This window comes from Chanodichthys erythropterus, chromosome 7 (genome assembly GCF_024489055.1).
Source record: "Chanodichthys erythropterus isolate Z2021 chromosome 7, ASM2448905v1, whole genome shotgun sequence".
NCBI lineage: Eukaryota > Metazoa > Chordata > Actinopteri > Cypriniformes > Xenocyprididae > Chanodichthys > Chanodichthys erythropterus.
The window spans coordinates 35,444,860-35,468,163 of NC_090227.1; the positions used below are offsets into that span (position 1 = coordinate 35,444,860).

At 34.8% G+C, this 23,304-nt stretch overlaps 3 protein-coding genes across 6 annotated transcripts; 2 read left to right on the forward strand and 1 right to left on the reverse strand.

The window, feature by feature from the left end:
* Nucleotides 1–5,619, forward strand: fam169b (family with sequence similarity 169 member B). 4 transcript variants are annotated; one of them, XR_010895525.1, is made up of 10 exons: nucleotides 1–85; nucleotides 364–500; nucleotides 650–752; nucleotides 834–919; nucleotides 1,028–1,202; nucleotides 1,315–1,497; nucleotides 2,838–2,966; nucleotides 3,164–3,234; nucleotides 3,381–3,562; nucleotides 5,500–5,619. XR_010895525.1 is itself a non-coding variant. In XM_067390375.1 (9 exons), exons 1-9 carry the CDS (start codon nucleotides 1–3, stop codon nucleotides 3,495–3,497), a joined length of 1,086 nt encoding a protein of 361 aa, XP_067246476.1. In that variant the 3' UTR covers nucleotides 3,498–5,310. The 4 variants fall into 4 exon arrangements, 2 of the variants coding, with proteins under 2 accessions (XP_067246476.1, XP_067246477.1); XR_010895526.1 differs by lacking the exon at nucleotides 5,500–5,619 and having other exon boundaries at nucleotides 3,103–3,234; nucleotides 3,381–3,444; XM_067390375.1 differs by lacking the exon at nucleotides 5,500–5,619 and having other exon boundaries at nucleotides 3,381–5,310.
* arpin (actin related protein 2/3 complex inhibitor) lies at nucleotides 5,571–9,785 on the forward strand. The gene is made up of 6 exons (XM_067390377.1): nucleotides 5,571–5,705; nucleotides 6,011–6,086; nucleotides 8,455–8,587; nucleotides 8,831–9,037; nucleotides 9,123–9,286; nucleotides 9,527–9,785. The coding sequence occupies exons 1-6, from the start codon at nucleotides 5,614–5,616 to the stop codon at nucleotides 9,533–9,535; spliced, it is 681 nt and encodes a 226-aa protein (XP_067246478.1). The 5' UTR covers nucleotides 5,571–5,613; the 3' UTR covers nucleotides 9,536–9,785.
* Nucleotides 9,786–10,212: 427 nt separating this feature from the next.
* On the reverse strand, nucleotides 10,213–22,060 carry anpeplb (alanyl (membrane) aminopeptidase-like b). The gene is made up of 20 exons (XM_067390373.1): nucleotides 21,276–22,060; nucleotides 18,947–19,089; nucleotides 18,350–18,489; nucleotides 18,136–18,256; nucleotides 17,527–17,681; nucleotides 16,733–16,840; nucleotides 15,956–16,099; nucleotides 15,791–15,856; nucleotides 15,177–15,242; nucleotides 14,963–15,096; nucleotides 14,680–14,762; nucleotides 14,432–14,565; nucleotides 12,716–12,771; nucleotides 12,477–12,624; nucleotides 12,299–12,387; nucleotides 12,114–12,218; nucleotides 11,854–12,021; nucleotides 11,628–11,768; nucleotides 11,047–11,128; nucleotides 10,213–10,932 (listed from the first exon to the last, which is right to left on the reverse strand). The coding sequence occupies exons 1-20, from the start codon at nucleotides 21,878–21,880 to the stop codon at nucleotides 10,783–10,785; spliced, it is 2,838 nt and encodes a 945-aa protein (XP_067246474.1). The 5' UTR covers nucleotides 21,881–22,060; the 3' UTR covers nucleotides 10,213–10,782.
* Between the last annotated feature and the right edge of the window lie 1,244 nt (nucleotides 22,061–23,304).

The window sequence follows — 23,304 nt, forward strand, 5'->3', positions numbered from 1 at the left end:
ATGGCGTTGTTCTGTTTAGAAACATTCAAAGGTCGAACAACTATCAAAATGGAATCCAACTCTAAACTGGAGAATAGTTTTAAAGGTAAGGACAGACTTCCCAAGAGTATTCCCAACATTGATTATGTTAAAATGGAATTTAAAGGGTTGTTTTTTCATGCAAACATGCTCTCGCGCTACTTTTCAGTAGCCTATCTAGGCTATGTCTCTCTGACAGACTATCAACAGTCAACATAAGCGCAGTTCTGTCACAAACAATAAAGTAATTTCACGTGACGTCGTTCAACATGGTTGAAAAGTGTGCCATAATGGCATCGTGGAATTAAAACCTCGTGTTATTGACTGTAAACATGTCAAATGTAGTTTTACCAGTGAAACCCTACCCTGTGGATCTACCTGTGCAACATTATGGCGAGCTGAGCACAGGATGTGACGAGTACATGTCCAGTGTCCAGTCAGATGGTGCCATGGCTTCTTTCTCCCTTCCTCATGGACAGAAAGTGAGAACAAATACACTTGCATGCAATGCATAATTTAGTTACATAGTGTCAAAATTATTGCCAACAACAATGCTGTCCTAGTTGGCAGCTCACTATTTTGACAGATATTATTTAAATTCCTCATAAAAGGGTGATATTTGTGATAACAGGTGGAAGTTACCAGTGAGAACATTGGTCGGCTTGCATTTCTGAGAGATGGTGATTTATCACATTTTATTCTTGCTCTTCACACACCTGAGGATGAAACACAAGGTCCAGAGAATGCTGCATTTTCCCTCTTACCTGTTTTGTGTCATTCTATGTCATTTTGATAATATATAGCTATTCTTTTAGTGGTTGCTGTGTACTTGCAAGGCAAATGGTGGCCTGTTGGTGATGTTTTGAAGACATCGAACAAATCAAGAAGTGGACTTGTGTTAGTGAGTAACACAGTTTGGCAAACTTTGTTTCATTTAGGAATATTTTGAGCAGAAATGCCATGATTGTCAAAATTTCCATGAGAGCTCTGACAGTTCTTGTCATTTCAGGTGGAGTCAGTGATGGAGAGAGTTGTGCTATTCCTGCTAAGTCAAGTTATATTTGGAATTCAGGAAAGGCCTCTCGGAGAAGACCTATATTTTTCTGCGTATTCCATGTGGGAACATGGCAAAATTCTCTGGCAAAATGGAGAAGCGGTTGGGTTTTACACAGTCAAAAAAAAGGGTAATTTTCTTTTTTTAGAACATGCTTTTCTAGCATGCTTAGAAATTTGGTGTAGATTTTTTTTTTTTTTTAAATGGTTTGATTACAATTTTTTTGTGTTGTTTTTTCATAGGCAACCTGTGTGACGGCTGCACTGGTCAGAGTTATCAGCTCCCTGTGCTGGACACTGTGTTTGTTCGCTCTCACTGGAGAAGGACCGGACTTGCTTTACAGATGCTGGAGGATTTCTGCTCATCCCAGCCCTCTGAGGGCATTCTGGGAATTAGCTTTCCTATGTCTCCCGGCATGTATGGAGGTATGTATACACTAACGTTCAGTTTTTTATACTAACCACCAAGGCTGCATTTCGTTTGATCAAAATACAGTAAAACCAGTAATATTGTAACATTTTAATACAATTTAAAATAACTGTTTTCTATTTTAATATACACTACCCTCCAAAAGTCTGAAAACGCCCTAGAAAAGTGGGGTTTTGGACAATATTGGCATGAATCCTTTTTAATTTGTGATAATTTCACACTGATAAGGGACAACACAAACTACAAAAACAATTTTAGTACATAAACAGTTTATGCACAGAAAAAAATTAAATTTTCGATTCCTCAAAATATCCACCATTAGCAGCTATCTGACCTAAACTGGCTTCTGATTGGTTCATTGTATTCTAAACATAATTGGCAATCAATTGTTGAAGCTATTAAGGTGTGCTGACCCAAAAATCTTTTACAAACTTGGGCCAAGTTTAAACCAGTAACCAGGCATCACAGCTGGCAAAGGGGCATGTCTGACTTTGACATTATTATGTAATCAAAATGAAAATTATTATTGCTGGTCTTCAATGATAATGTCAAATTATTGCAATGTATTTCCACCAAAAAATGATAAGGATTTATGCTGATATCGTCCAAAACCACACTTTGCCAGGGGTGTTTCCAAACTTTTGGAGGGCAGTGTATTTTAAAATGTAGGCTATTTTTTTCCTGTGATGGTCTTCCAGTCTTCAGTATCACACGATCAGTCATTCTAAATATGCTTATATGGTGCTCAAAAAATATTTCTTCTTATTAACCCTTCACCAGGATGCTCCATGATGTATTTTTCACTGCGTGAGAACAAAATGTGTGGCGTTGTCGGACGTACTTAGCAACAATAACTAAAGGGGGCTAATTGTATTTATTAATACTTTTGTGTAAAACGTGATACTTTTTTTTCACAATTATTTGATGAATAGATTCTAAACAGTAGCATTTATTTGAAATATAATTTTTTAAATATGTTTTTACTATCACTTTTGATAAATATAATGCATTCTTGCTGGATATATATATATATATATTCTTTAGTTCAGTCAAGCCAAAGTTAAGTCCTTACTAAAAGGCATTTTTCAATATCAAAATCCAGTTTGGTGCCCCAGCCAAATATGGGCACCAAAATATCTATGAACTGCTATGTTTTGGGAGTGACAACTGTAAGTAATTGCCTAAATTATTGTTCCGTGCGTGCTAAATTAATAGTTTACATTTGAACTGATAACAGTGGTTTCATTGGCTGTTAATAAAACCACTCTTATCTGTTATTATCGAAGCCTGGTATTAATCCAAAGCTTACACAACTTGTTTAAATAATTGTTTACAGTTTGCAAGAAGTATCTCTGGATCCACAAAGAAGAACGAGACCGTCTTTATGAGGTGGAAGCCCCTGGTGAATGGGCTCAGAGACGCAATGTGTGGTTAAATATCCAGCTGCAGGACCTCCCAAAACACTGTAAGTCTTATTGTTGCTGTAAAACAGCAGATATTGACAAGCAAGCGAGTCATGAGCATTTTGACTCATAGCATGTGAGCAAAGGGTTTTGATTCTAAATACTTACTGGACATGTGTTTTATTGTGCGTTATATAGACTTTGTGGCTGTCACTGCAATGATCAGGACAGTTTATCTCTGAGGTGGTGCTTTTTACAGGTGGAAACTCAGAGCAGAGTCCACACAGCTCATACAGGCACGAAACAAGTGAAGTTGACTTAGAAGAAGAGGTATGACGTTATCTAAGCTTATCTAGAGGCAGTTTACTGCCTGTTACTGTAAGTTGGTCTCAGCTGTCCTTGGAGACAATAACATTTAATAAAATATAATAATAAAATTAGTCATATATTTTTTGTATTCTTACTCATTTCTACAGGGGATCCTGAAACAATGTGGCTCATCAGTCAGTCTCAAACACACATCAAACTCAGAAAAGAAGCGACCAGCAGATCAGTCCAACACAGGGACTAACTTTAAAAAAGCCAGGGCTTAACATTTATGTGTCCGGAAAAGATCTCAGACAGGAAATGTCCTTTCAGAGCCATAACAGAGAGCAAAGTATGTAGATGTGGGCAAATAAATAAATTCTAAATAAATATATGATATGCTTTATGGGTTTATCTTTATTACCATAGAGTGCTACCATAGAGTATGGCTGTTTTTTATTGCGTGTGTTTAACTGCTAGTGATTTAGTGTTAGTGATTTATTTTATGTAATGTGTTGTGTAAATTTGATTGTGTAATGTGATATATTTTACAAAACAAAAATATTTCCATTAAATAATAATAAAAATATCATAATATGGTGTTTTCCAAATAGATATGGGTCAGAATCTACCCAAAGTGCTGTATGCTCAGTTTAGTCAATACTATTGATAATATATATAAAATGGTATATATAATACAAAAACAATATATTTAGAAAACATAGTAAATTGATAGATGCTTGTACCTCCCTAAATATAAAACACACACACACACACACACACACACTTCAAATAACAGAGAAACTGTTTTCACTACTATCATAAAACTGATGATGAATATTTGACTTTTCATATTGATTGCCATTTGATTTGCAAAAAGAGGAAACACAACTGGATGAAACATAAGCAAAAAATAATTCACTTCTCGTTTTAAACTCTTATTTTACATTTATTTATATATTGGCAGCAATTACAACATACACATTTTCCCGCATCGCTAAATTGCGTTTTTTTTTTTTATATAATTTACAGAACAGAATATACAACAATATACAGAAATGTACAGAAAAATACTAGAGTGTACAAAATTTATTATTAATAAAAAAAAAACTCTAATTTGCTTTTTTGTTTACAATATTCTCTAAACAAGTACTGTAGTCCTTAATCTCCTGGAGAAATTGAATGACTCTGACTGTTTCTTCTTATGAACGCCCAAAATAATAAAAAGTTGCATAAGAATTTTTTTTTTTTTTTTTTTTTGAATAATATATCAAAATATATCAAAATTATTTAACTTGAAAATAATTTTGGTTTCCCTAAAATTTTTCATATTCACCCAAAAATCTTAGTGTATACACACTTACAAAAAAGAAAATAACAGGAATGATAAATATCCAAATGAAATCTCTCTAACACACCTTTAGCTGGATATACACCATGCAAAACTTTGAATGTAACTTTATTTTTTTACTTTACTTTTTAAACAATATTTTTCACAAATATTCCAAGCTTTAATCCAGTTTATATATCTAAATACATTGTTCCACAATGAACATTTATGAATAGCGATTTCACCATATTTTATCAATATCACCTATAAACATGCTGTCTTTAACATATATTGCCTCAGAAGTATCACTTCCAAAAGCTCTTAATAAAAAAGTAGTAGGTATAACTTGCTGAGGAATGGCGTCACACACAACAGCATACTCTTTTGGTGTAACTGGAAACCCAATTTATCCAAGAATTCACTATAAGTTAACAAATTACCATCTGAATTTAAAAGTTGTCTAATTAAATAATATTTTCATACCACCTTTTATAGAAGAGAGATCTATTTTTATATTGAATACTTCTCTTATACCAAATAATATATTTATTTGGGGAGAAATTGTACTATTTAAACACCAGCATCTAAGCTAATAAAACTTGTTTGTGAAAGGTAGCTAATTTCAGGGTAGTTTATCAGTTTATAATCATATCTCAATAAAAGATATATGCCACCCAACGCGTGTAGCACATGCTGGCCTTGTCTTTCATTAATTTAATCAACCAATTAACATTAAATGTACTATTCAAGGTTTCAAAGGTAAGCACAGATATCCCACCTTTACTCTTCTGCTTACATAAAATACATAAACATTTTGTCTATTATCTTGTATACACTAGATAGCATAAGGCTAAAGACACATAAACAGATCTTGATATCTCTTCTGCTTTAGCTCTTCCAATTAGGGATAAATCTCTTTGAAGCCATACATTACATCTCATTTTAATTTTGTTAAATAGGTCTGAAGTTAAGCACACTGCCTTCCTTCTCCGCTTTGAATGGATAGAGATTTCCATGATGACGCAACCAGGAAGTGGCTGAGCTTTCGACGAAATCAAAAAAATCGCCAGAAGATGAGTCGCATTTATGACAACACTGCGTTATTAAACAAACCTGTGCATAATGAGAAACTTTGCTCCACATGGGATCCAGTAGTTCATCAGAGGTAATACTTTAAAGTGTAGCTATGCCTGATTTTTGCAGTAGTCGACATCAAATGCACAGCCTGGTTTACTTCTCTTCGTCTCCATTACAAATATATGGATAACCACTAAATACTATAGTTACATAGGTTATGGCTAATACTGTAAAAACATAATTAAGTAAATTATTATGTTATCGGCTTCGTTCTGAATATTTCATAAATTTTGTAATAGCAAGTATAAAAGTTGCAACTGGCGTTGCCTTTTTGTATATATTTTTTTTCTTTTGCTCTCGCATTGTGTTTTATGTATCATTTTCACTTTCCAGTGGCCATGGTGTCATTTTAGAGGGGGCGGTCGTGGATATGTCACGCCATGTCATCACAGATGTGAACAACAAAAAGGTGAAGTGTTTGTTTATTCGATAACTTAAATGTGCTTTCACATTAGCACTTTTGGTGCGCACCCGGGTTCGATTGACGTCAGAGTTCGGTACGTTTGGATGATGTGAACACGGTCTTCTGAACTCGGGTGCGCATGCGCGAACCGTACCCGAGTAAAAAGGGTGGTCTGGGGTGCGGCTCAAGTGAACTCCGGTACGGTTCGCTTCTGATATGAATGCAAACGTACCAAATTGAGGAAGTGAACCGCTATTAATGCCGTATAATTTGATAAAAATGTGTGTTTGTGTGTGTGTTTCACTCACTTTCCAGACGAGCGTAACTGACGTGCTGCAAACAGAGCGTAGCTTTTCTCATTTCTGCTCGCCTTTAGCATTCTACATTCGCGACAGATAGACGCCGTTATGAACAAAGCCAACGGTTCAAAAACAAAAATATAAAAGTGAGGAGAGCAACGTTATGCATTTTGCACTTCTCCTGTGCCATCGTTACTAAGCAACGTAGTAAACAGCTGCTGGTTTGATTACGCAAACGAACCAGGGTATGCACGTGACGTCACTGTCGACCGTTACGCTGCGGTCACGCCCACTGAGTGGCAAAAGACTGAGTGGCAGAATTGGTTTTCAGCGTGAATGTCGTGAAAAACACACAAAACACATCTAAAACGGAAAAGAGCTTTGCGACTGATTGTACAAATAGCTTTGGCACAAAACCCGAGGTATATATTTAAAGACTGCCGAGAGCTACAGAAAAAAGAAGCAAATGGATCACTGCAATTAACAGAAACAGCTCGACTCCAGCAGAGTCCAACATGGATTTGCAGTTATTATTTTGTGTGGAATTGTTGGATTTTGAGGTAAAATCATACCGTATATATTGAATTGTTATATATTATTTTGACAACTCATCAATTAAATATTTTCCATCTTATATTCTGCATAATTGGGTGTTTTTATATAAACTGACAAAAACTATACTATAAAACTATATATGTTTTAGGGCTGGACAATATGACGATATATATAACATTGATTTAAGTGAGTACATGGATTTAAACCTACCTATATTTTAGTTTTATAAAATATTTACAAGCAGATTTGCTTTATCTATTTCCCCGGCGTCGAAATCAGGCACACATAAATGTCAGGAAACACGACTCCTGGCTGCATGTCAATATCCATGGATTAGGTTTATTTGACAAGTTGTAAGAAACACTTTAGAGTCCATCCTTTAGTGTAATCGTTTGTTTTACTTGCGTTTTCGCAGTCATGCAGCAGGTTCTTTTGCCACTCAGTCCAGCTGAGGGAGCGCGCTTTCGGCGGGAAAGTGATGTCGATGCAAACCCTCTATATAATGTGAACACAGTCCAGTGGGCGCAGGGGGAGGGAGGAGCAATCAAACTCTGGTTCGGTCCAGGCAATCGAACCAAGTGTGAAAGCACCATAAAACTGTTCCTCATCTCACAATCTCATTGCAATCATGATCATTGACTAATTTAAACTACCGTTCAAAAGTCTGGGGTCAATAAAATTATGGTAACCTGTTACAAAAAAAAAATCCATTTCAGATAAATGTTGTTCTTTTGAGCTTTTTATTCATCAGATAATCCTGGAAAAAGTATCATGGTGTCCACAATGAAACCTATAAAATAAAATAATAGAGAATAATAAAGAAATGACAATATTGATAATAATATGAGCATCACATCAGCATAATAAAATATAATGCGATGTAAGGGGCCTCGCACCCGGGGCCACGTCCGCCACCCGTTGGCCTTAGGAAAACAATGAACAGTGGGTGACATGCATGTAAGCGAGTAAATACAGGAGAAATATTGCAAAGTCATTTTGACGTGCAGACATAAATTTTCACCACTTCTGACACGTGTGCAAAGTTTCATGAGTTTTCAAGCATGTTTAGGCCCTCAAAAATGCGATTCATATGAGCATTTACATAGCATTTCCTTCTCACCATCTGTGCTCAGGCCTTAGTTATTTCTGAAGAATCATGTGACACTGAAAACTAGAGTAGTACTGATGCTGAAAATTCAGCTTTGCATTACAGGTACATTTAAAATATCTTCCAATAGAAAACAGTTATTTTAAATTGTAATAATATTTAACAATATTATTGTTTTACTGTATTTTTATCAAATAAATGCAGCCTTGGTAAACAGAAGAGACTTTAACAAACATTTAATAATTGGTTCGACCCCAAACGTTTGAACAGTCGAGTATATTATTTTATTTGTCATAAAATGATAATATAATGTTTTCCACGACTCTTAGTGATTCAGCAATTGTTTTATTGTCGCTTGTCCTGCAAGTTTGTAGTATCCTTTTTATTCAAATCTAAATTGTGTTTATTTCAGGAGCGCTACAATGTTTTGTACATCAAACCAAGCCGAATCCATCGCAGAAAATATGATTCAAAAGGAAATGAGATTGAACCTAACTTCAGCGATACCAGGAAGGTCAACACAGGTTATCTAATGTCATCCTTCAGTGAGTAGCCATAATGTGCATTCTGTAGAAACATTCGGTTTTGATATGACATTTTTTTATTGTGCTTTCCAATGGCGGCCTGTTTTTAATAACATTCAGTTGTACCATTAAATAATAAAAGCTGGAATAAACTTACAAGTAAATGTAATATGCAGATTTACAAAAAATATATCCATATATTGCAGCAGACTATTATATGCCTGTTATGAGCAAAATGTATCTGTTTGTGTCTCAACTTTCCAGAAGTGGAGGCTAAGGGTGAAACAGATTGTCTAGATGAGCGCCAACTGAGTGATATTGTAAATAAGGACCAGCTGGTTAAAATGACTGCAAAACATTGTCCTGGTCAGGCCTTTGCATTTTGGATCACAGAGGTGGAAATGAACAAAACAGAGCTTGAGCAAGGTCAAGAAATCCGTCTTAAAACAAAAGGAGATGGGCCCTTTATTTGTGAGTACAATGCTGAAAATAGGATGTACTTCTAAGTAAATCATGGTGACTACAAGTGCTGTTCTGCCTGTTTTTGTCTGCCTAGTTTCCTTCGCCAAAGTGGACAGTGGTACAGTGACAAAGTGCAACTTTGCAGGAGATGAGAACGCTGGAGCATCGTGGACAGAGAAAATAATGGCTAACAAATCAGATCAGGAAAAGACAGGGAAGAGTGTCGGTCAGGGTGAGGGAGCTGATGATGAAGAATGGGTAAGATTCTCTGCTCAGTTGAACATGTTTTGTGTTTTTCTCTGACCACATTATGGATTTGTTTTGGAAATGGGTTTATCATGAACAGATGTGTAATCTCTTAAACATTTCCTGTTATTCTGTTGTCAAGAGGTTTAAGACGAAGTCAAACAAATGCAATGATCCTGTGAAGGATTTGTTGGAGTTTTATTGTGCAAACCTGTAACATCTGTTTTATGTGGTTTGGGATTTTGCTTTCAGGATGACTGAATGACATCCCTGAACTTCCTGGATTGGATCACAGTGCCTTATTTGTCTTCCAAATGTATATTTACGCCACAAAACAAGACCTAACAGTCAGTATTCATATGCTATGTGAAAAAATAACAAACAGCAAAAGTGCCATTTTAAAATAAAAACTTAATAAAGACTATGCATTATTTTTATTTTTGAATTTTATTTTATAAGTGTATGTGGTTATCATATTGTAGCACCTCTGTGTCGTCTCTGAAATGTCAATAAAAGCTTAAATTGAATTTAAATTGAATATTGTGTGTTTTATAATATTTAATAATCTTAAATATACATTCACATATATTTAAATTATGTCCGATAACAGATTATTGGCTGATTCTAAAATTCTACACACTATCTTAAAACACTAAAATCAGTTCATCACAACATTGCAATGACAGCACATTGACTACTCTAAAGTATATCCAATTTTCCTTTCTATAGTATTGTCCCTTGAGAATATATAATAAAGTGGTTGCTGAAATGTAAGGGGTGTACTCATTTATATATATATATATATATATATATATATACAATAAAATGTGTGTGTGTATATATGTATATGTATAGTGCATCCTTAATCATAATAATACATCTATTACAGAATTAATGCATCAAAAGTAACAGCTCTGTAAAAAAAACACTTTATTTAAAGATTTACATGTTTGACTTTACATGAGATTTACATGTTTTACATATTTAAAAAATATGAAGTCTCATGAATTAACCTTTGTCATTCTTTTTTAATATCATCAATCACAGTAATTAACAAAATCAGAGCTCTGGTTTAATAAAAGGGTAATATCTCAAAATACTACCTTTCATAATATGTATTTTAATTAAAATAAACTATACACATACAAAGAATAACTTAATAGTCCTTTGTGCTTATGTTTATGTGCTTTGATGTGATTTCATCACTGTAAACAATACTCAGTAATATCAACTAAATTATATTAAAGGAAATAAATTAAACTGTCCTAAACATTCATTTTTGGCCTTTTCTCTAATATTCACAATAGATTTGGCATTAACCACTCAGCATAACACAGGGAATGTGTTATGTAGCCATTTTAAAATGGCACATTCTTTGTTCTTCTCTTCTAAAGCTTGAATAATTCTCGAGTGAAAACCATCTCAGAACCACAGGAGGGTGTTGCTTTCATTGTGGAATGCCTTTACATCTGTTTTTGATTGTGCAGGCCTACAAAAACTCAGTGATCCTACAGCTCTCCATTGAACCATTCCTTAACAATATCCTTGTTTTCTTTCACCCACTGAATATTGGCCTCTGTCCTTTCAATGACCTGCTCCAAAGCTCGAGCTGCGAGCCCCTGGTCATCCTTATCCTGCTCCCTCTGAAGCTGCTTCAGCTGTGTAGAGACAATTTGACAATTTTTGAGACATAATCAACTATTAGGCTTTATCATTCCTCTACAATAACTGAAAGAGTCAGAGAGTAACCAAAAGTAACCAAACAACAGCACCTCTTCAAGTTCAACGTCCCTGGAGAATCTCTGTGTCACGCCATCTAGTAGACTGCCTAAGGAAACGATTCCTGCTCCATACCTGCCCAAAAGAGATTATTGTTAGTCACATGTCTGTATGCTTATGGTTTCCAAGTAACTGAGAGATAAAACCTTTTAGACAATTAGGACTATCATTCATTTATAGCTGAAGGCAGCCTTTGGACCTTGAATTGCTGCTTATCTTTGATACTTTTATGTAACTTGGGTGTTATAACTTCCTGATTGCTCTGGCAATTCCCGATTCATATTTCATAATTCATCATTTATTTCAAACGAAGACACCGACTGAACATGTTTTTCAGGATATGTAATTTGCACAAGAACTTAAGAGTGGTTTCATTTAAGTTGTAAAGTACTGGTGTATGTTTTACTAAAAATACAATTTCAGTCTTTCTCCTTCAAAGTGTCATGTTTAATTCAGTATGTTACTCGCTTTTTCTTTGTAATTGTGAAATTTACTAGCAATTTCTGAGTGAAAATTGCTACTAAATCCAATTTCCTTTCAGTGAATTTAAATATTTATCTGAATCATAACTTACTCTTGGGTGATATAGGACCACTTGTCACGAACAAAATCCCAGGCGAGAGGCTGGCCGGCGACATTTCTGGCAATGTAGTTTATGGTAGAGACCATATCCATCTTTCTTATCTTTGAAGGGTCAAGAGTGTATTCAAGATATCTGTTGGATTATAAACATCAATAGTGAGTATCAAGGAAACAAATTGGCCATTGAGATGGTATAAAGCTCAAATCACTGCCCTGACCTGTTTAGCAGCCAGATTTCTTTGGTACATGATAGGGCATATCTTAATTTGTCTTTCTCGGCAGCGACCGTAGATCTTTGGTATTCGTTCCAAACAAATTCCCAATCATCCTCATCACCGGCAGCTATTGCACTGCAATAGATTGCTCTCCTCAAATTTGGATGAATCCTAAAAGTAAAAAACTTTCAAGTCAATATCTTACGTACATGCATATCTTGTAATTTACAATAATCACATTTAAATTTAAAAACGCAACTTACATATTTGTGCCATTCTTATAATCTTCAAATAGACTTGTAGCCATTGTTATGCACTGAGGAAGGCCATTGGAGCAGGCTACCGAAATAGCATTTACTTGGTTATACCTAAAGAAAAACAAAAAACAAAGAATGATTACTAGTTTTCCAACAGAATATATGTAAAGTAAGACAAAAATTATGCTTACTGGTCAGTGTGTTTCTCAGGAATGGTTCCATTATTTGTGTACTCTTCAAAGTACTCATATAGTCCTGTGACTTGCTTGCGTAGGTATTTCTAAACATATAAATGTACAGTTAAAGATAAATCATCACATTTATTCTCTGTTTTGTATGTGTTCAATTAAACTGTTTCCTTGTGCTCACCGATATCGGACCATAGACCTCAGAGCGATCAAACATAAGGACAAAATGTTCCAGGTTTTTCAGTGCTGACTCCCATGGAATATACTCCGTATCATTTACCAGGTACTTCGTTAGGCTTAGTGCAATAGTGACGTTGAGGCGATGAGCCCTTTATAGAAATTTTATAAGATAAATATACAGCAACAAAACCCAGAGAAACAATAGAATTCTTTATCAAATTAGCTGAATGAAAAATGTACCTCGCAAGATTAAATGCGTCATCAATGAGTTGCCCTCGGTTGATGAGTGGAATGACCTAAAGACAGTTGAATAACATTTTAACATCACTCACTATTTTGATACATTTAGTACATTCATTTTAATACATTCAGTATTCTGTGGCTTGGATTTGGAATATTTTTTGTAAGTGACAGAACACACTTCACACAAATAAAGGACGCAATGCAGACGAGTTCATGTGCTCTAGTAATCTTTAATCAATATAACTTCCCCTCCCTCTTGTAGTGACAGCTCTTCTCTGATGACGTCTTTACTGGCGTGAGGGCAGGGCAACCTGTCACTCAAATGAGATCACAGCAATGGAGCAAAGTCCCTTTAAGACATTTCACTCGGCGGCCATCTTTGAAACGCCTCTCGGGCATCCTGGGCATCCATGCAGCTCCTATCTCTTTGAATGGTGAAACATCAAATTCTCCAAAGCTGTTTGCCAAGCTTTCGATTAAATTTCATATTTGAAATCACCAATGAATTCTGACAACAACTGTCTCATAATTTGTTTTCCAAACGCTCTAATCATGAGAAAAAAAAAAGTATTTTTTAGGCTGGATCAAGCTAATGCGCATGCGCAGACTAAATGTGCGTTAACTTTACCAGTCGGCGATTGGCTCTTATTTAGAAGGCGGGACTTATTCCGCCATATTGCGCGTTACACTTTCTCCCATTCAAAACAATACAAGTGACACGTCTCGTGTTATTCTATAGTCTTTGAATGGACCCTTTTCTCGGACTGTGATGACACATTTAGTAATCTACATAGCGAATCTAGTAAAAAAAATTTTAAAAATTAATATACATCCATAATGCTACATTGGTGTTATAATACCTTAAATTACAAAAATTAAAAGTAAATTACAAAAAAACAAAACAAATGAACATCTGTTTCTAATATAACGGTTGATAAAGTGATGGCAAATTTAACATCTTTCTCCCTTCTGACTGCTGTAATCAAATCTCTCTATACTTTCTCTTTTGAAAAGTTGTGAAAATGCTATCAAGGATTTTTAAAAAAAAAAGGAATATGCTACACTAATTAAATTTGTTGTCGTCTCCCATTCACCACTATTGAAAGGTGTGTTCACGCCATGCTGTAATTACGATAACTGTAAAAAGTCTTACTTGTTGAACTTGTAATTACAATGTGTAACCTTGTTATTTTCTGAGAGCTACGACTTGTACCATGTGGCTGCTATACCACCTGACCACTGCAGATTTAAGGTGTGTTCGACTTGAAGACCGCTGGTGACATCAAAGTACCGCAAGAGCGATTCGAAAGCATACAGAGCTTTATGTACAGTAATTACGTCACGCAGTAGAAGCCTATAGCAAACCACAACAATCCAACGATCCAATCAATTCCCGGTGGACAAGATCAAGTCCCACACTACATTTTTTCTTCTTCAAGAAGCCGTTGCACGCAGATATACATCACGAAAAGACTAAAGCAACTTCCATTTCATATATGTTCATTTCAATTTACCTGAGTAATAACATATGGTTTCATGAATGTAACTCTCTCGCCCCCTTGAATAGCCTACTGAAGTTTGATACCACTAGACCAATGGAACAGCCTATGTCAAGTATGTTAAACCGGATCTCTTGGGTTCACTTACTTAATCACCTTAATTGTAAAGTGATTTATAAGGATGCTAATAACATATTTCTTAAAAGATACTTACATTATAATTTCTTTCGAGCTGCATTTGAAGTTTATTCCAGTTTTCTTCATCGTAGTTCACACGGTAAAAGCCAGTGCAGTTGATGTTGGCGAGAAGCCATTGATCTTTGGAAAGTATGAAATGTTGCCTTTTAACTATAAGGAAGGAAGAATGAGCAGCAGGGTTAATGCTTCAACAAACAGCTAGGCCTGCTGTTTTAGCAGGTTTCATTCTTATATTTTAAAATGAATAGTTTGTTCGTTCCTTACCTGGACCTTTTTGTATTAGTAAATCTGTTTTCACATCCAAATTATTAAACTTAATGTATATGATTTGAACCTGCCATGGAATACTGTTAGGAAGAAAATAAACAATCTTTAAAAATCTGTTTGACTAAGGAAAATGCTTAATTAGAGATTAAGACGGTAATAGTACAATAACATGGGACTTTTCATTTAAATAGTTCTATAAATACCATGGTGCATAAATGATCAGTACTAATGATAATACTGTATACTAAAGTAAACAGCCATTTGATTTTTTGGAACTCACTCATGGCCCGCTTCTTGCTTTAATAAAAACTGTTCTTGAGAAGTCTCCCCCGTCTGGGTAATAATGGTGATTACTGGGTACCCCACTTGCTCAACCCATGTGCTCATGAAGGCTTCCAGATTTTGAACTGTCTCCTAAACATTGTGGGAAATATTTGTCATTATCCTCTCATATTATTTAAACTTGTAAAATAGAATATAGGTCCTCGATTTACCTTTTGCAAGCAATCCAAAAGATCTTTGTACACCGTGTTATTGTACTGGAACTTTTTGAGATATGTCTAAAATATATACATTTAGCAATTAGATAGTCAATCCTGACCATACTTTAAAATCTTCAACACATAAATAATACATAAACAATACATAATGCACAAAAACATAAATAATATGTTTTTAGGAAGCCATATTATAAGTTGTAAAAACACAAATAATATTATATTAAAATATTTAATACACTATATACATTTGAGTTGGGGATTTATTCATGTGATAGCAAAGCTGTTTTCAGCCTTGATAATAATAAGAAATGTTTCTTGAGCACCAAATCAGCATATTAGAATGATTTCAGAAAGATCATGTGACACTGAAAAACTGGAGTAATGATGCTGAAAATTCAGCTTTACCATCAATTTCAAAAGATAGAAAAAAAGATAGAAAACAGTTCTTTTAATTGTAATAATATTTCACAATATTACTGTTTTTAATGTATTTTTTGATCAAATAAATGCAGTCTTGGTGACCATTAGAGACCTTTCTTCTTCAAAACATTAAAAAATCCTCCAAACATTCCAACAGTGTATATAATTTCCCCCTGACTTCTGCTTACCTTGATTCCTTTCATAAATGCTTCTTCATTCATGAATGCAGACAGCATTCTCAACACAGCAGCACCCTAGAGGATATACAGAGCATGAAGGTTTTTAAAAATAATCATAAAGGAACATTCTGCACATTAAGCTACTTATACTGTATTGAGATGTCATATGCCAACCTTGCTGTATGTGATGTCATCAAAAAGTTCTATGATCTCAGAGAAAGTTTGAACATCATTTTCATGTAAGCTGAGAGGATGAGAAGAGTTCAAGGAATCCACATGAAAGGCAGACTGGATTTCTCTGAGAACAATTAGATCTTTCTGAAAACACAAATGAACAATATCATCAGAGGAGGTTGATGAAATGAAAAAAGAGAAAGCATTAAAGGTGCTAAAGAGGATCTTTTCATTGACTGAGAAACCAAAGACTGTTAGTGAGTTTTTGAAATGTGCGCATACGTAAGAACAACCCGAACGCCTCCCAAAACTTGTGCACGATTATTGGAACACGAGTGTTTACCACCGCCATCCGCTGTGTCGTGTTAGTGGATTCATTATGTCGGACTCACCGCAGGTAACTCATAATCTGCAGTTGTTACTCCTGTCTCCTGACAAAAACATTGAATGTGGCGCCTGTGGAGTGTGGAAAGTTACTGGAGCGCGCAGCCGCGCACATCTTTCACAAGGAACGTAATGGCAGTAATTGACAAGCCAGAGGGCCAATCATTTATGCGATGATCACGTAAACGTTTGCCTGATGTTTTTAAGGCCCTACCTCGTGCACAGATGATGTATATTAATATTATTCCTTTCAGTGCACCTAATAGTCTTTTATCAGTTAGTAAAGACAGTTTCAAGTAATATTGCAAAAATGTATAAAACAAAACATCCTTTTTAGCACCTTTAAGCTGGGTATTTGTTAAAATCATTACACTAAAATAAACAAAAACATACCAAGTCCCAGCCAGCCTTTTCCACCCCAGTGTATGACATATATGTCGCAAATGCTTCATTTAGCCAAAGGTCATTCCACCAGCTCATGGTCACAAGGTTTCCAAACCACTAAAAGTAAGCACAGGTATGAAATGGAAAAATTATTTATTTAAAGATTTATGATTTAAGGGGCTCTTAACCCCTAGTTCAAGTGGACGATCTAAATATGTTCTTAAAGGGATAGTTCACCCAAAGATCAGAATCCTGTCATCATTTACTCCCCCTCAAGTTGTTTCAAACCTGTATAAATGTCTTTGTTCTGCTGTACACGAAGGAAGATACAGTATTTGGAAGAATGTTTGTAATCAAGCAGATCTCACCCCCCATTTACTGCCATAGTAGTTTTTGGGTGAACTAACCCTTTAAGACCTACATCAAAATGCAGAATGTAAATAATAAAATGCAGTTAATTTTAATCATGCATAGTCATAGCAAAATAAATAGGCTAATATAAATTTGAGAGAAAAAAGTGCTTCTCATACATTTTGTATGTGTTTATTTATTTGCATGGTTACTGAAAATGGCAATTTGGCAATTTTGGTTTATGGTAATGTTATGTTTGTTTACTTCTGTATATTTTTTAATTCACCACTTGATTAATGTCATAACCAGGGCAATGTACAGCTGATTATTTTTAGGCTGTCACTGCTGCACAGCTAGACTAACAATGCAATTTGCTGAAATATCTAGCCCTATGTAAACTTTAGTAAGTAATGAATTATACAATAGGGTATTAAGATTATGAATATGTTTACCTGATGTGCCAACTCATGAGCGATCAGAGTGGCCACCCATTCCTTATCAAAGGTTGATCCCGTATCTTCGTCATACAGCAAACCTGACTCCTGATATGAAATTAAGCCAAAGTTTTCCATTGCTCCGACACTAAAATCTGGCAGGGCAATCTGATCTGTAATAAAACAAATTTTGCTTGTGATCCTCCATGTCTTTTATATGGCACACAGACTCATTTCAGCTTGTTCAGTGTGTGGGATAGTTAGACCAAAATTCTCTCATTTACGTTGCTCCCAAACCTGAATGACTTTTTTTTTTCTTTTGTAGAACACATTAGCTATTTTGTCTTTTGTCCATACAATGAAAGTCAGTGGGGTCCAAAAAAACCAAACAAAAAAAAAACATTTAGCTTTTTGTTGTATGGGAAAAACCCCCAGACATTTTTCAAAATGTATTCCCTAAAAAGGCTTTGAGATTGAATGAATGATTTTTATTTTTGGCTGAACTATCCCTTTAATAAGTGGTGAACTTCTTCCACATATATAGATGCAAGAAATTAAAATAATCCACATAATTCAAAAGTGCCATTAAAACCTCATTCTTTTTTTTTTTTTTTACCATTGACTCACCTAGTTTCTTCAGTGGGTAATTCAAATCAAATATTTTCTCATAATGAGTCAGAATATCATGTGTTATTTCTGCTGCATAGTCAGCATGGCCAGCTTTGATAGCCTCCTTCCGGGCATATATCTTGGAAACACATAATAATAATTTGTTAAACGTTTAAAAAATAACAAAAAAGCCAGCACTCATGTGTCTTAAATAAAAATAAAAGCAACATACATTAATGTTTGTCCGAGAAGGAACTGTTTTATACTCAAAATCAGATATAGTGAAAGCCAATAGATAAGTTGACATGATGGGGGTCGGATAAAATTTTGTCACAACCCAATCTTCTCCATCTATTTGTATCGTATCCTCCTCTGATGATAAAAGCAAAAACAAAAATTATTATACACAGAGCATAAATACCTTGATTTTTTTGTTTTGTTTACATTGTTTAAATTCTGGTTGCAGTTTGCTGACATTGTCGTCTGTATTAGAGACATGAGGACTAAATATCTACACTTTTAAAAAATAAAGGTTCTTTACTGGCATCTCTGATTCCTCAAAGAACATCCATTTAACCTTTTCATACCACAAAAAAAAAAAAAAAAAAAAAAAAAAGTCTTTATAGTGAAAAAAGGTCATTTAGAGTTCTTTTTAAACTGTTTACTGAAAGGTTCTTTGGGGAAACCAAAATGGATATTCTATTGCACTGCTGCCTGCAAAACCTTTTTAAACCTTTATTTGAAATGTGATATTAAATATGTTCTTTCACTAATGTACAGTGAGATGTTGACTTTGTCAAGCCTGACAATAACTAATATGGATCCTAACCTTCTTTATCTTCATTGGACAGGGCATGAGTTCCAGGTCTGTGGATAATAGTAATTTCAAACACAGCCTTCAGAGCTGGCTCATCAAAGCACGGAAATACTTTCCTCGCATCTGTGGGCTGCAACAGGCTGGTGGCAAGGAATCTGTTTGTGGAGAAGTATTTATGCAAATCATGTTCTGGATTTATGTTGTCATTAAAACTGTATGTACATAATACATTTACACAATGGTGATTTCATACTTAGGCCTATAAAAGAAATGAGTAACAAAAATCTCAGGAAGCTTCTTAAAATAAACAATTTACTGGACAAGACATAATAATTGAAGAGAAAGTTTAGTGTGACCAAATACATGCAAATAAGTAGGCCTGCACACGTACAATTTGTCAGTAATAGGCCTATAGTCATACAATTATTATTATTATTTTATTTTTATTTTTTTTTCAGTTTAAAACATTCAAACTTTTTAAGGCATCATCCGTTTTTTGGTCATAATTTGTCTAGCGTTACATTATATCATCACGCTCTTATTCACGAAAATGCTTTTAAACCATTCAAGTGCCACAAGACAAACGAGAACGCGCAGTCTGTGAATGAAACCAAAGACGTGTCACTCGTATTGTTTTGAATGGGAGACAGTGTAGCGCGCAATATGGCGGAATAAGTCCCGCCTTCTAAATAAGAGCCAATCGCCTACTGGTAAAGTCATCGCGTCACTTCAGCGGCCGTTAGAATCACTGGTTTCCATAGAAACAGTCAGACTCGCGCCTCCGAAGAGACGCGCATTTAGGTTTGCGCATGCGCATTAGCTTGATCCAGCCTGAAAAATAGTTTTTTTTTTTGTCATGATTCGAGCGTTTAGAAAACTAAATTTATGAGCCGGCTGTTGTTAGATTTCATTGGTGATTTCAAATATGAAATTTAATCGTAAGGTTGGCGAACAGTTTTGGAGAATTTGATGTTTCCCCATTCAAAGAGATTGCATGATGCCCAGGATGCCCGAGAGACGTTTCAAAGATGGCCGCCGAGTGAAATGACTTGTCTTAAAGGGACTTTGATGAAACACACACGGCTCGTGTACAGAAAGACACGTGCCAGTGTCGAGTTCTCTTTCGCGCTTAAACAAACAACACCACACAGAATTATGACAAAATGCCCGTTTTGTTGAGTATCCTCATGAGAGCAGTCTTATATGAGTTAAATAACATCTTAAAGGGTTAGTTCACCTAAAAATTAAAATTTTGTTATTTATTACTCACTTTCATGCCGTTCCACACCAGTTAGACCTTCGTTATTTATTTTATTTTATTTTTTTTTGGCGCACCAAAAATGTTCTCGTCACTTTAACATTAATATTGAACCACTGTACCCACATGAGCTGATTTAAATATGTTTTTAATACATTAATGGATCTTGAGAGAGGAAATGTCATTGCTGGATATGGAGGCCTCACTGAGCCATCGGATTTCAACAAAAATATCTTAATTTGTGTTCCGAAGATGAACGAAGGTGTTACGGGTGTGGAACGACATGAAAGTGAGTAATAAATGACAGAATTTTCTTTTTTCTTTTTTTTGGGTGAAGTAACCCTTTAAAATACCTTAAAGTGTTGAGATGCGCGTGAGATCTGCGTCATGTTCGTCAGCGGCAGATCTTAAAGTCACAGCAGCCTAATAAACCAGTTGCTGTGATATTTGTCATTAATGTTAATCAAAAATAAAGGTAACAGAGAAAATTGTATCCTTATAAAGGATTAATCTATATTTAATTTATAATTTATGCAATGAAGACTGTGAAGTGTTTGATAACGTTATCCAATTTCTGTAACCTGAATGGCACAGATGGGTTTATGTGAAGATTGTTTTAAGTTCACTTATATTAAAAGTTTTTGTTGTTGTTGTTGTTGAAACGTATAGCTTTCTGTTATACTGTAATCTTGAATGTCTATAATTAATTTTTTTTAATTATTATTATTATCATCAATTAGTATCAGCAATACTGGCCTTCATTCATAAAAAATACTTAAAATATACTGTCTTTAAGTTGTTGCTACTTTAATTTGGAGAGTAACAGTGAAGTTATTACAATATAAAAATATTAAAAACTCCAATGTTTTTTATCTCGATTAATCTCAATTAATTATAGAAAAAAAATGTGTGATTAATTAGTTCATTTTTTAATTGATTTGCAGCACTTATATATATATATATATATATATATATATATATATATATATATATATATATATATATATATATATATATATATATATATATATATATATATATATATATATATATTTCCTGATACAATGTATTCTGAATCTTTACCTTTCTTCATCCTCCTCATCTTCATCTTCACTCGGCTCTGTGTACCGGCTCGCGTACAACCCAGACAAGTCTTCAAAAAGCTCCCCTTCGAAGGCGGTGAAAAGATCATAGTAGGTCCCATTTCCAGATAATTTACCCCCGAGTTGGATCTCAAGAAAATTACTTTCACTGTAATGAATTTTATATCCTTTCACTGATAATTTCTCATTTGAATCAGATTTTCTCACTTCCACATTCGTCACATTTAGGTTGTGAACATGAAGATAGATGGCTCCAGATTCTTTCATACTCTTTAACCTTACAGTTGAGCTCCCCTTGAAAAAGAAGGATTGTTCTGTGTAGTTGTTGGGTATTGCTCCGTAAAGGTACGTTTGGAGAGAGACTTTGTAGTTCTCAGGAATCAAATAGTCAAAAAGCCTGATGTTAGATGGAGGATCTGTTGGAATAATTGGACGTTTAGTTGGATCAGGTGGCTTCACTGGAGGGTTATCCGATATTTGAATTTGGAACATCACAGCCATCAACACTAAACCACCAACAGAAGAAACTGTGATGACCCCAATGCTGACAGCCACAGCCTTGGATATGCAAGATCCTTTGGCCATTTCTGATCCTTCTGAGAAACCTCCAAGAATGAAGTGAGCTAAGGGACCTTGCTGAAGGTTTTTAGACTCTGTACCCTCTCGCAGATCTCGACAATATATGCATTGGCTGTAAAGCACTACTGCCACGCCTATAAGAGAGCATTTCAATATTACACATTAACTAGCATGGGTGAGCAAGAAACAAACAAACATGACTGTATTTCACATGGAATGTGTCCCTTTGCTCTTCGCCCCACATCTGGATTCAGTTATAATATCTGTTGTGCAATAAAAGGTCAGAAAAAACACATTATACAGTTTTGTTGCTGAGAAAAGAGATGTGTATTTTGAAAGTAAATGTACTTAATCACTGGAACCGAGTGGAGTAATCCCATGCTGATCCTCTTGAGTCCATCTGCCAAAGATCTTCAGATCTCAGTGATAAGACAATCCAGCTGTTTGGGACCTTGGCAGAGGTGATGGCAGTGTTCTGCCCTGAAACTATTCCAAAGTTCTCCGATGAGTCATTGAACACAAAAAAAAACCTCATTCACAGATTTCTGAGCTTTTCTACTACTAAATCAGTATGTCTTTGAGAGAAATTTGGAGTGTGTGCTTTCCTAAGAGTTAGGGGAGGGGACACTTTGCTTTTTTTCAAAACTTGCCCCAACCTTCCCCTTCTTGGAGTTTTAATCTTAACATCTTTAAAATAAATAAAAAAAAGATTTTAGATAGATAGATAGATAGATATAGATTAAAAAAAAAAAAAAAAACCTGCCACTCTTTAACCCTCATGCGCTGTTCAATTTCTGGTGACTGCCTGTATGGTCCGGTCAATACAATTCCTCAAAAATCACTCAATATTAAAAAAAAAAACAAAAAAACATACAATCATGTACAAATAATTAACTTTTAATATCAATACTTTTCACACATTACAAAGAATAAATATCTTAATCAATATAGTTTGAAAGCTTTCAGACTCTAGTTTTCATATTTGGTGACTGATGTTCAAAAGAAATGACAGAGCAATAGATAAATAGCGATAGATTCTTCATTTGTGACGTGGCGCCAAACTATAACACACGCTCTGATTCTTTCTGTATGTTTTTTATATGTGTTTTAGGGACTAAGTTCAAATCAAATATTAACATTACTGCACAAACTTCTTCTGAATAGGATGTCTACTTCAGAAATATTTAGAAAAATATGGTTCAGATCACTCAAACCATATGGAAATCGAAGAGTCCTTATATGGTCACCGGTGAAGTCTGGATAAGTTTGGTACTACACACAAAAGATCTTACTGAAAGTTTTTTTTTTTTTGAAGATATCAACCTAAAATTGGGCACAGAACTTTTTCAGATATTTTCTTGAAGTTTTAGAGTTGAACATGTTTTGTAAAATATATTTTATATAAAATATATATTTTAAATTTTCATAAA

What these genes read in the sequence shown, in the direction of transcription:
- anpeplb (XM_067390373.1), bottom strand. Translation starts at nt 21,880, where the DNA reads ATGGCCAAAGGATCTTGCATATCCAAGGCTGTGGCTGTCAGCATTGGG. An exon ending in GTCCAATGAAGATAAAGAAG is followed by an intron (nt 18,490 to 18,946) that starts GTTAGGATCCAT and finishes TTTTATCATCAG; the next exon opens with AGGAGGATACGATACAAATA. An exon ending in TTACCCACTGAAGAAACTAG is followed by an intron (nt 17,682 to 18,135) that starts GTGAGTCAATGG and finishes GTTTTATTACAG; the next exon opens with ATCAGATTGCCCTGCCAGAT.
- arpin (XM_067390377.1), top strand. Translation starts at nt 5,614, where the DNA reads ATGAGTCGCATTTATGACAACACTGCGTTATTAAACAAACCTGTGCAT. An exon ending in TTATCTAATGTCATCCTTCA is followed by an intron (nt 8,588 to 8,830) that starts GTGAGTAGCCAT and finishes TCAACTTTCCAG; the next exon opens with AAGTGGAGGCTAAGGGTGAA. An exon ending in AGGAGATGGGCCCTTTATTT is followed by an intron (nt 9,038 to 9,122) that starts GTGAGTACAATG and finishes TTGTCTGCCTAG; the next exon opens with TTTCCTTCGCCAAAGTGGAC.
- fam169b (XM_067390375.1), top strand. Translation starts at nt 1, where the DNA reads ATGGCGTTGTTCTGTTTAGAAACATTCAAAGGTCGAACAACTATCAAA. An exon ending in TTACACAGTCAAAAAAAAGG is followed by an intron (nt 1,203 to 1,314) that starts GTAATTTTCTTT and finishes GTTTTTTCATAG; the next exon opens with GCAACCTGTGTGACGGCTGC. An exon ending in GTCTCCCGGCATGTATGGAG is followed by an intron (nt 1,498 to 2,837) that starts GTATGTATACAC and finishes AATTGTTTACAG; the next exon opens with TTTGCAAGAAGTATCTCTGG.